General features: G+C 39.8%; 1 protein-coding gene across 9 annotated transcripts in view; it reads right to left on the minus strand.

Moving 5' to 3' along the window:
• EVL (Enah/Vasp-like) overlaps nucleotides 1-12,960 on the minus strand; it is a 1,573,360-nt gene that overhangs the window by 642,985 nt on the left and 917,415 nt on the right. Inside the window, exon 1 of one of the 9 annotated variants that reach the window (XM_044075037.1) lies at nucleotides 674-849. The exons of the other annotated variants lie outside the window; for them this stretch is intronic. Coding sequence (XP_043930972.1) covers nucleotides 674-773 — 100 coding nt within the window. The 5' untranslated portion in view covers nucleotides 774-849. Of the gene's footprint in view, nucleotides 1-673; nucleotides 850-12,960 lie in introns of those variants that run through there. 9 annotated transcript variants of the gene reach the window in all.

Genomic DNA, 12,960 nt, shown 5'->3' on the forward strand with positions numbered 1-12,960 from the left:
GCTGATAGTAGTTTCCAGAAGTCATGAAAAAATGAAGAGGAGGTCACTACCTTGAAGCATTCCACTTGGTCTAGAGATGCTGCCTTCAGAGTGTGCTTGGGGTTACATTAACCAGCATTAATAGACTACAAGCCTGGTTACATCTCTTACCACTGCACTGATCAACTTTTACACAGATAGCACAAGGATTTTAGGGCCTAGTTTAGAGCTCCAAGCACCAATGCACCGAAACATGTGACAGCATTGTAAGGGATGCAGTGATAAACTGCTCATGGATAGAATAAATCTTGTGAGTGTTCAGTATGTTAAACACTGAGGCAGACTGCCTGCAATTTAATATCTACAGTGGCTGGGAATTTAACTGAGGCCTCCAACATAGTAAACAAGAGTTCATGTGCTGATTCAGCATTGAACTATGCTCTAGTTTAAAATATATTCATGACTAAAGCAAACCTGAAAGGTATAAAAATCTGCAATTAACCATTAAAATCAATATGAATATTTACAATGTCACTCATTTTCAGAGTTGTTTTTTATAAATGTTTGCTGTACTTAGTTGTAGAGTTTTTGCTGTTTGCAACACCATCTCTGATATCTAAAGAGTTCCACCTTAAGTCTGATTTTCTGGATTACTGAGTTAAATTTTCTCCATGTTTTAATTAATGAGACTTACGGTACTTGATTCTGATGTGAAGCATTCTGCGATGATTATCTGAAGTACAATAAACCAACATTAAATGCTCTCCACTGTAAAATATTCCATCCCAGACCATCCCTTCCAACCTGCTTTGTCATTGTTTTCCACAACTCTCTAATAGCCTCCCTTCCAAGTTGATAGTGGAATATTCTGCGGATCTACTTTCAGAGTATCTATAACCAGAAAAGGAGATGAAAGAAATACAGGAAAGTGACAAAAGTGTCATAAGACTATCGACTTTTGATGCATGCATATACAGATATGCGTGTAGGATTATATATATTTTCTGGACATAGCCAGTCTTTCCCCTTACTGAAAGAAGGGAAACTATAACTTAAAATTAATCAGGTTCTCATAGAAAATATATTTTCTGTTTTTGAAATTGCTGCTCTCACCACATGCACATGCTTGGAAAAAAAGTAAAAATAAGGAAAGAACTAAGGATCGTAAAAAAAAAGTCTGCTTATTTATTTTATTAGTGCTTTAAGTGAAATCGAGGATTCAAGTGAAATTAGGTGAAATAAATAATAGTTATTATATGAATGTATCTTTGGTGCAAGTTTGTAAGTCTGCCAATACAATCTGCATTTTGCTTCTCTGCTAGAACCACTTTTAGCATGGATATCAGCTTAGAAAAAGGACTTACAAAGTCCTGTTTAAGACATTGTAAACAAGCAGTATATGATGATTTACAATCTATTAAGCACAACAGACCACTAGTGGCAAATGAATAAATGGGTTCACAATTACTGACAGCTTAGAGAGCAAAGGGCAACAAACAAGCAATATCCTCATGCACCAACAATACAGGGAATATTAGTACAGCGCCTGCAAGCCAACAAGCCCAGCAATATGTACTGATTAATAAACGGGAGATGAAAGACGTATATATACCAGGCTGTTTCATTTAATTCTAGAGAAGACCTAACAGAGCTATAAAGAGGCTTAAATACAAAAGCTAAAAGAATGTCATGGCGTAGTGATTCAGAATGCTGCATATTTTAAATGGATTACAGAAACAAGTCATGCTTTGTAGTACAAAGTACAAAGATGGTCCCTCTAATGATTCAATGTCATGCATGGAAATCATGCTCAGTAACCCACCATAAACACACTTTAGTGAGTACATATGAATTCCTTAAGCCAAAGTGCTTTATTTTTTTCTGTTTCTATGTATCTTATTTCAGCATCTGTCTCTTAACTTACCTTCCTATCCACCTACCATTTTAACCTGTAGGGTTTCAGTAACTACATATTATTTCAAAAGGTATTTTATTATGGGACATTACAGTGATTCCCATCTGAATGAAAACAGACTTTCTTGACAAAAAACACTCTTCTTTGCAGGATAAAAACCTCAACTCTCAGTACACAGGAGTACAGGAACATAAGATTAGGCAATGCTGTTACTGTTTTTAAAAAGTGTTGTTTGTAGCTCTACTATATTGGTCTTGATAGTACATTACCATGCAAAACTAACACTGTTACAGTGATAACTATTTTTTTGCAGAGTGATAATAATCTTGCAAAGGAATTATCAGAAAGGCAAGAATATATTTACTATTCATCCACAAAAATATTTTGGAAGCAGTTTTCATGCTGTATATTGAAAGGCTTCTCTGAAATGCCACTCAGATATTTTCATGTTGCTGAATACTACAACATTGCTGTGGTTGTTTTAGTAGAGCTGCCTGTTTTCAGAGGTGAATCTACATTTTTCAGCAGGTAGTTTTAGTATTGGAATGTGCATCAAAAACATGGGAAATGCAATCTGGGTGCTGAACAGATCAAGCTACTTTATAACACTTTTTTATGCCCTTCTGGTTATGCAGTCTGTCATATCCTTTTTAAGCAGACCTCAGAGTGGTATGATTATTTGTACAGTCTGCATATTTTCTTTAATTCATAGGTTCATAGATTAGTACTAGGCTAACTGTGCTTATGGACCATTTTAAGCCTAGCTAATTACCTCCTGTGAGAATCAAGCCCTGCACCTTGGGTCTGTAAGGTAAGCACCTTAACCATCATGCCAACCTCCCACCCCTGAATTGACAATACAAGTCAGCAAACTAAATGTCATTGCCAATATCCAGTGGTAAATCCTGCATAATCACAACACAGTGGGCAAAAAAAAAAAAAAAATCAACACATTGAACTTTGTCTCAAAATGTATGTGCTTGATTCTTCTAATCTATACTTTTAATTATGAGTTCATGTTTTATTCTGTGATTATTTATTAAATGATCTGATCCAGAATGCTACCCAAATTAAATTATTTTGTCTTCTCTTACAATACACTTTGGGGATTGCACAAACACTGTACACAACAAAACAAATGATTAAACCACCTTAAATGGTATAGAATAAACCAAATGCAGAAGTCGGAGTGCAACAAGGAATCTAATATCTGTATTGCACATTCAATTTGCAGCTAATTGCTGTTGTAAACATTATTCAGTAATTTCCATATAAAAATGAAAAGTTTGAGCAGCTGAAGGACAAATAAAACATCCCATGCATGTAAATAAGGAATTGAGATGACGTACTGGCAATGCAGTAAGGTCGCCATTTTGCTTACTTTTTTGAAGAGGGGGTACAAAAGTTGTAGTAAAATCAGATTGCATGTCTTGTCCTAACTATGGTCACAGGGAAGCCAGTGATTAGCAAAATACTCAATGAGCACAAGACACAGAAACATTATTGAATGTTGCAGAAGTTCATTACACTTAGACACATTCACACAAATACTCACACACATGGAGGTTCCTATCTTTATGAGCTACAGCTGAAAAAAATATTTTAATACAGCTAGAGAGCTTCAGCCTGTCGGGCGCTAGGATCTGCCACATAACACAAGCACTCAGGTCACTCCAAGGCAAGTACAAATATGACTCAGTCATTGTCCATGCTGGTGTGAATGACCTGAGACGTACCTCCCTGGACTACTTGAAAAGAGACATAAAGGAGCTCTCTGAGCATGTAGCCCAGGCTGGTATGACCCTGACCTTGAGTAGCATCTTACCCTCACCAAGAATGATGCCACAATATGAAGACAAGATGATCAATTTCAACAACTGGCTTAAGTACTGGTGCCATTCAAAGGGGATCCAATCCTGTCAGCTTGGGATGATATGCTCGACAAGCCACGATGCTTCACCTGAGATGTACTTCCCTGGACTACTTGAAAAGAGACATAAAGGAGCTCTCTGAGCAAGTAGCCCAGGCCGGTATGACCCTGACCTTGAGTAGCATCTTATCCTCACCAAGAATGATGCCACAATATGAAGACAAGATGATCAATTTCAACAATTGGCTTAAGTACTGGTGCCATTCAAAGGGGATTCAATCCTGTCAGCTTGGGATGATATGCTCGACAAGCCACGATGCTTCACTAGGGATGGCTTGCACCTGTCACCTCTGGGCTTTCGGATATTGGCAAAGGCTCTTGCTACCTCCATAGTGCCTTTTTTAGGCAAGGCTCAAAAGACAAACCCACCTCCATAGGTATCACAAGGGATAAGAAACGAAGAGTAATGCTACTCAATGCCAGAAGTCTAAACCTCAAGATGCACGCACTCAAAACTCTCCTTAGCATGGAGAACATCGATATCTGTGCAGTAACAGAAACCTGGTTCAAGGCTCCCGAGAGCACCCCAGCACTACCAGGTTATACCTCATACCATGCTTTTCGGCCCCAAAACTTGGACCGAACCACAAAAGGAGGGGGAGTATCGATATTCATCAAAGATACCCACACCTCCAGGTTAGTGGCAAAGCACGAAGCATCAGAGACTATCCATGTGCAACTAACAGTGGGTAAAACTGCCTTCCAGTTTATAGCCTGCTACAGACCACCCTCCCAAACCCAGGAACCCCACTTGGCCTTCCTGAGAACACTGGAAAATATGAAGGTCTCTCCAAACACCATTATATTGGGCAACTTCAACTACCCAAACATAGACTGAGAGCATTACTCTAGCTCCAACACCCTAGCCCAAAGGTTCCTAGAATTTATAAACTCAAATGCTATGGAACAACTTGTTACCACTCCCACAAGAGGGAAAACATACTGGACCTGATCATCACCAACATGGGGACTCTATGCTCCAGACCAGAAGTGTATCCCTCACTGGTAAGATCAGACCATAAACTAATCTCACTGGATATTCACATCCCGACCCCACCCCCTGCCCAGAAAACCACAGTGAAAAACTTCTCTAAAGCAAATTTCACAATCCTCAAAACCGAGGTGGAATCCTTCGAAGCCCCCGGGCCTGTGGAAAATACGGCCCAGACCGCAGAATCCTTTATAAACGCATTCTATGAACACCTTCAGGAATGCATGGATCATGCGATCCCAAACAAAACCAAGACCCAATCCTCCAAAGGCAGACGTCCTGTCTGGTGGACCCCAGCCATAAACAAACTATACAATAGAAGGAGGAAGCTACGAAATGATAGAGCAAAATCACAAAAAGGGAAGGCATCACTGATCAGTATGAGCAAAAACCTACGGGCACTCATAAAATTGTTTAACGCCAGCTTCGAGAGAAAAATTGCACAGGACACTAAGGATAATCACAAGGCTTTCTTTAGTTATGTTAGGAACCTGGGTGGTAATTCCCAGATATGCTCAGAATTAGTCCAAAATGACAAAAAATACACTGAACCCACAGACATTGCCAACATCCTAGCTGAAAGGTTCAGCGCAAACTCCCCCCCCCTCCCCACCAAAAGGGCAAATATCTATCCCAGCTGAGTGCTGCCCCCCTGACATCTCAGATGCTCAGGTAAGAGCCGCCCTCTCCAAAGCAAAAAACACAGCATCAATGGGACCAGACGGTGTCCCGGGCTGCGTCCTACATGAACTCCAAGAAGAGCTAAACCCAAACATAAAACTACTGTTCAATCTCAGCCTTACTACAGGATATGTGCCCAAAGAGTGGCGTACAGCAACAGTGGTCCCTCTCCATAAAGGTGGTGCCTCAACGGATCCTGGAAACTATTGCCCCATAAGCCTGACTAGCTTGGTCTGCAAAGCTATGGAAAGGATCATCATGGACCTCATAAATAAAGATATTGGGGACCTACAGACACTGGATCCTACCCAGTTCATCTTTGTTAAGGGCAGATCCTGCCTCTTAAACCTGGTTGATTTCTTTGAAACAGTTACCAAGGTCATTGACGAGGGGAAGGTGGTCCACACAGCCTACCTGGACCTCGCAAAAGCCTTCGATACAATACCCCACTCGGGCATTATAGATAAGCTCACCAGCTTAAATATAAACCCCTATGTCACTAGATGGATTGCAAACTGGCTCAAGGACAGAACCCACATGGTTAGAATTGCTGGAGCCATGTCAGACTCCAAACCAGTTACAAGTGGTGTCCCACAAGGCTCAGTCCTGGGACCTATCTTGTTCGGTATATATTTCTCGGAGGTACAGGCCAACACGGAAGGACTGTGGCTGACCAAGTTTGCAGATGACTGCAAACTGGGTGCCATAATCGACTCTCCAGCCGACACAAGCATCCTCCAAAAGGGCCTCATAGAAACAGACAACTGGTGCCAGAGCCATGGCCTCAAGCTAAATGCCAAAAAGTGTATAGTCATCCCCTTTGGCAAAAACAAAGTGCCCACAAATGACCACATAGGTGGTAATCCATTAAGTACAAAAGAAGTAATTAGGGACCTGGGGACCCAAGTTGATAGCAATCTCTCATTTGACAACCACGTGGCCAAAGTGGTTAGAAAAACATTTTATATAGCCCAGCTAATCATGAAGGGATTCACACCTAGATCAGGGGAGGTTATCGTGCCTCTTTACTCATCCCTTATCAGGCCCATAATTGAGTACAATGCCCCTTTTGGGATGTACCTTACCAGACACCTGCAGCAACTGGAAAGACCCCAAAAGTACCTCACCAAGAGGATCAAAGGGCTCAAACAGATGCCATATGCTGCCCGGTTAAAGAAACTCCAGCTCTTCTCAGTGGCATACCACCTGTTCAGAGGCAATCTGTGCCTGACGTATAAAGCCATGTCCAACCCGGAATTAATGGACATGCTGCACCTCAGAAAATCCAAATCCCATCGAGCTACGCGCTCGAGAGACTTGAACCTCAGCACTGAAATAAATAGGACATGCTGCAGGGACAGATTCATAACCCAGAGGCTCCCTTCACTCTGGAATAAAATCCCAGTCCAGGTTAGGCAGAGTCCCTCATTGACTCTCTTCAAGAGGAATCTTGATGAGTGGATGGGAGATCGTAGGTTTACCCCGGGTATCACTTCTGTGTCACTGTTAGACAGAGGCACAGTATACTAACCTCGAAAAAGGGCATAGCAAAATAAATTTAAAATGGGTGGCGAAAGCCAAACACATTCTGGCTAGGCTTATAAATGCCCTAGGGCAGATAGCCTTGTATGAACCTATGAACCTATGAACCTAATTATTCCCAGTGGGATGGCAAAAGAGCCCACGATTTTGTCTGACATTCCAACAGAGTTTTGTGCATTAATAGTTTTCCACAGTGAATAACAAATTATGCAAGCTTATAAGCAAAACAACTGACGTCACCGTGTCCTTAGCAAATTCTCATTCTAGTGACATTGAGAAGATATTAATCAGCTAACCACAGACTTTCAGAGCATGCTAGTTTATTCAGGTGAATGAGCAGGAAAAGGCAAACATACAGGCCTTTACATTCTAGGCAACATCAAGGGAAAAGCTGCCTAAGGTTAGGAAACAGAATCAGATGCATAAATTCTAGTGACACTTATAAAGTACACAACCTGCCAATATGACCTGAAAGGGGTGGGGGGGGGTAAGATATGTCTAGAAGGTAAGATATTCCTACATGTGAATGCTTGCATGTATATATATATATATATATATATATATATATATATACATCTGTGTGTGTGTCTGTGTGTGTGGGGGGGGGGCAATAGATGCAAACAGTGGAAACTGCACCATAAAGTGGTTCTCAGAGAAGACCTCATTAATGGTTAGTACACTTATAGGCATACCGCGGTAGCATTGTTACCTCACAGCAAGAGGTTCTCCCATTCGATTCTCGGCTTGGCTTGGGAGTGCCTTCTATGTGGAGTCTGCATGTCCTCCCCGTGGTTGGGTAGCGTTCGAAAGACACACGTGCGTAAATGGGCGTGCCTTTGTTGAAGGTTGGGCATCGAGCTGGCACCTTGGCATTTTGTAAAAACTCTACTTCCAATCATTAGCGGACCAGAGTTCCACTGTGGCGACCCCTTACTGGGAAAAAGCCGAAAGACAAACAAACAAACAAAAACTAATATGCATACAGAACATGGTAAGGACCACATTGTAATGAAAAAAATGGATTTTCCTCTGGTAAACGACTAACTTGGTTGACCCTTAAAGGAGCATGTTTCATTTATAGTCAGAGTACAGAAGGAATTGACCAAGGAAACATTTTTACAAAATATAATGTACAATAATAATTTAGAATAGTGGCTTAGTGTGCAGAAAGATGCAGGGGTAGTTAATCAACCAGTAAATGCTATTAATTATTAAGAAAGCTGATTAAGGAATGAAGAGACAGGTGACAGAAAACAATAGCAAGCATTTTGCAGTCTTAAACTGACAAGCATAAATATGAAGTAACATGGTGTGTGGACTTAGTGGTCTTTATGCAAAGAATTCTTCTATTACATTTATACTGAAAGTTTACTTTAAATTACTGGTGAAAGCTGGCTCAGAAAGGAGACGGAGAGAAAGAGAGAGAGAGAGGTAGAAATAGTTTTCATGGACTGTTTATATTATTGTAAGGAATTTGTGAAGTACAGGGCTTAACTGATTTTTCTGTATCATTTATAAACACAGAACTGTACTCAGGACCACATACTAATACATATGGAATTATTTTTATAGATAGCAAAAATGTGAAACAAACTTTACCTCCTGCTTTCTGCATTCAAGGTAGCCAACTAAGCTGTAGCAGACCACAAAGTTCAAGCCAAGTCAACTGTTCAAAGTGTACCCTGGCAGCTGGCTGGGTCATTCAAATCAAAAACCTCAATGAGGCTTCTCAGTCCTTCTTTCCTCTGTGCCTGTGACGTATAGAGTGAGGTAGGATAACAAGAATAAAAACTCCCAGAAGAAAACATCGGCTTCAGTTTATAAAACAATTTAATACAAAGATTCTTGCATGTTAAAATGATTGCATTAATTGTATTTTTTGTAAGCAGGTAAAATTAGACTGTCTGTATAGTCATTGTGGTGGTTTGTGTCCCATATACTCCTCCAATGACATTTCTAAACTCTGAGGCTGTATGATCACTTAGAGAAAAGCGATACTCAGGTTTTCCATAACAAGTACTTCTGTTTCCCTGCTGATGTCCAGCCTTGGAATAACAAGACTTAACTGAAAATGTAAAACACTGTACCAACTGCATATATTCTGCATGAGTGGGTTATTTACAATGACCATAATTCAGAACTTCCAATGTTAAACACTCACTAATTCCTTTTTTCTGTGAACAGATATCCACTAATTTGCTGTTTTAAAAATGGCAAAATTCGAAAATCTAAATTTAGAGAACCACAGTTCAGTAAAAAATATGCATAAAGTCTAATGCACACAGCCCATAATCTTACTGAGAACTAATTTTATTATGGTTACTGCAGAATACTGCAGAATAAAGGTTCATACAGCCTACCTTGATCTGGTCAAGGCCTTTGATACCATTCCCCACTCAGGAATTATTGATAAATTCACCAAACTAGGTATCAACCCCTATATCACTAGGTGGGTTACAAATTGGCTCACAGATACAACCCGCAGTGTGAAAGTAGCGGACTTCAAGTCAGACTGCCGACCAGTCACGAGTGGAATCCCACAGGGATCAGTCTTGGGTCCTCTCCTTTGGCATCTACTTCTCGGAAGTCCAGGCCAACACGGACAGACTCTGGATGACCAAGTTCACAGATGACTGCAAGCTGGGAGCCATTATTAACTCCCCAAGTGATGTAGACATCCTACAGAAAGGCCTCACTGAGAGCAACGACTGCTGTCGAAACCATGGCCTTAAGCTTAATGCCAAAAAATGCGTCGTCATCCCCTTTGGGAAAAACTCAGTTCCCACTAATTACCACATCGATGGGAGCCCACTGAATACTGAAGGTGTTATAAGACATCTGGGGACACAGGTTGACAGCAACCTCTCCTTCGACCACCACATTGCCACTGTGGTCAGAAAGTCCTTCTATGTGACACATCATTGCATCTAGGAAGAAAGAGGTCATCATCTCTCTCTACGCTTCACTCATTAGGCCAATTATCAAGTATAATGCCCCATTTGAAATGTACTTCACAACAACAGCTGGAAAGACCACAAAATTACCTCAAAAAGAGAATCCTAGGGCTTAAACACATGTCCTTCACAGATAGACTAAAAAAACTCCAGCTATTCTCTGTCTCATATCGTCTGCTAGGAGGTGATCTCTGCTTGACTTACAAAGCCATGTCTGACCCAGCTCTGTTAGAAATGCTACATCTAAAGAAATCCCAATTCCTCCACACCACATGCTCCAGAGACTCAACATCATTACCACAAACAACAGAACATGCTGGAGGGACAGGTTCATAACCCAGAGACTGCCCATGTTCTGGAATAGACTTCCCATACATATCAAGCAGAGCACCTCACTGGCCCTCTTCAAGAGAAATCTTGATGAGTGGATGGGAAATAGGGAGTTCACCCTGAGAATCACTCCAGTGGCTGTACTTGATAGAGGCACTGGGAACTAATGTTGGATGGCACGATGCCAGGGCACTTCTATGGTCTAGGCTTGTAAAGGCTCCAGGGCCATTAGCCTAGTACACACCTGTGACCCTATGAACCTTTATTCAGATTTAATTCTTTACATTTCAATAAATTCCAGAACATTAACTAATTCCAGTTTTCTGCCTAGAAATTGCACTTCCTACACTCATATATGTGTAAAATTGCCATTCTATTTCAAATTCTATATAAATGGGCTGTCTCTGTAAAAACAAATTAGGGCTTTTCCATCACTGTTTCACTCCCTCCAACACAAACAAACAAAGACACACACAGACACAGACACACACACACACACACACACACACACACACACACACACACACACACACACACACACACACACACACACAAATCTTTTCTACTCCTTTAATACCCTGCTCTGAGGTTGCACAATTTGGGACTATGTTCTAAAATAGATAGAGTTGAAGTGTGTCAGTGGAATGGACTTTTATAACCATGGTTTACTTAGAAGCAATGCAATTACATAAGCACCCACCCCATCTTTCCTTTCAGAGAAATGCATAATGCACCTGATCATTATTCATTAGGTTATGCTTCTGATTACCATTGCTAAATAAATTACATAGGTGAGAAATGAACTACAGCTCAAGGTAGTGTGGCTACATGCAGTATATAAACAGCGTTAATGTGTAAGCATAGATGACACTCTCTAATATGGCACTAGAAACTGAAGTATGCAAACTCTGATCATTAATCTTGGATGACAGACATTATTTCAAACTGATAGATTTAAATAATAGCAACCAAATAAGTAAAATACAAGAAATTTTAGCATTGCAGTAGCTGTAGTAATCTGATCCAGCAGAAGTTATTAGAAAAATCAGATTTAGACCACTGTATCAGACACTAAAATGCATATATCTGGATATCTATCTATCATCTGTCTAATCTATTATCTATCTATCTATCTATCTATCTATCTATCTATCTATCTATCTATCTATCTATCTATCTATTTTTACATGTGATCACATTAAAAGGAATGTTATGTGGAGCTGCCATTTTTTTCTGGAACTAATTCACTTCTACATTAACTAAGTTTACTTACCTTATTTGATTGGTGAGGATATACAGGTGGTCAGTCCCAAAGATGATAAGAAGAAATACTGAAAATTAAATTGAACATTCCAAACTACTTTCTAAAAGACACATTAAACTGGGATATCAACAACACAGATGAAGAAGTCATCTTAAGAAATAGCATCAGAACCTAAAGGTATGAAAGCTACTTTTCTAAAGGTGTAGTTGGATTACTCTTATGTGGTTACACTGACCACTTCTTTGCTTAGTACAATAGATCAATGTATAAAAGTAAACTGTGTTGATTAAATCATTACTGACACTGCAAATATTGTCACCATATCATGCCTCGTGATTATTTATCCATCCTTCAATATAGAAACATTATAAATGTCCTTGACAGCCAATATTACTATGGAATATCAGATATATTAACAGGAAGAATATGAGAGAATCCTTTTTGTTGCTGCTAATCTGCTCTCCTTGACAGGATGATATTGATAATTTTCTATGTTTCTTGAGATAATTAACTGCTTTGTAACAACAAGTAAACTTACTCTTGGCATAAAGAAAAATCATGGCTCCCTGAAAACATTAATTAATAAATATTCCAGAAATACAAAGGAAAACAATGGAATTGTACAACAATTCTAAAATGCAGAAGCTCTGCAGTCTTTTATACACACAAAGAAACAAGGGCATGATGAGTATAATTAGAATAAGAAGATTTTTTTTCAAAGATCCACAAAAATCTAACAGAACACTTGTCTAAAGAGTTTTTGAGGAGCACTCAAACACTTGGACAGTAATTCAAAAAATAGTCTCTTTGCGACCACAACTCTCTTTTGACAATACCAGTGAGCTATTTAGTCTACAGTTTAAGTTATGTATAACAAAGACAAGGACAGTATATTGGCTGACTCAATCAGCAGCATAGAAAACATGTTTTAAGTTAAGCAATTTCTATTCTTAATACATAAACCTATAGTAGGTAAACAGAGTATTAACAAGCAATTAAACCCACCTGATGTTAAACTTCATTTGCCAGAGCTACTATGGAAGTAGATCTACACTGCAAGGTTGCTAGTAATAGGATTTCACAAAAAAAGACTGTGGTAAGTAGCTGGAGTCAGGCAGTAAGCACCCATCTACAATGCTGGATCATAGGATCATAGGAGGTTACTAGGCTAATGGCCCATGGGCCTAGCCAAGGTTTTTTTCCCTATTTTAATGGTGCTAGTAATAGCCATGACTCAACACCTGCTGTCCCTGTCTAGAAGAGATGTAGATAGAACCCAAGGCTGAATTTGTGATTCCCCATCCAGTCATCCATATTACGCTTGAAGAAGATCAGTGAAGGGCTCTGTTTTACAAGGATAGGCAACTTATTCCC

The sequence above is a fragment of the Protopterus annectens genome, chromosome 6.part0 (genome assembly GCF_019279795.1).
Source record: "Protopterus annectens isolate FY-2018-M chromosome 6.part0, PAN1.0, whole genome shotgun sequence".
NCBI lineage: Eukaryota > Metazoa > Chordata > Ceratodontiformes > Protopteridae > Protopterus > Protopterus annectens.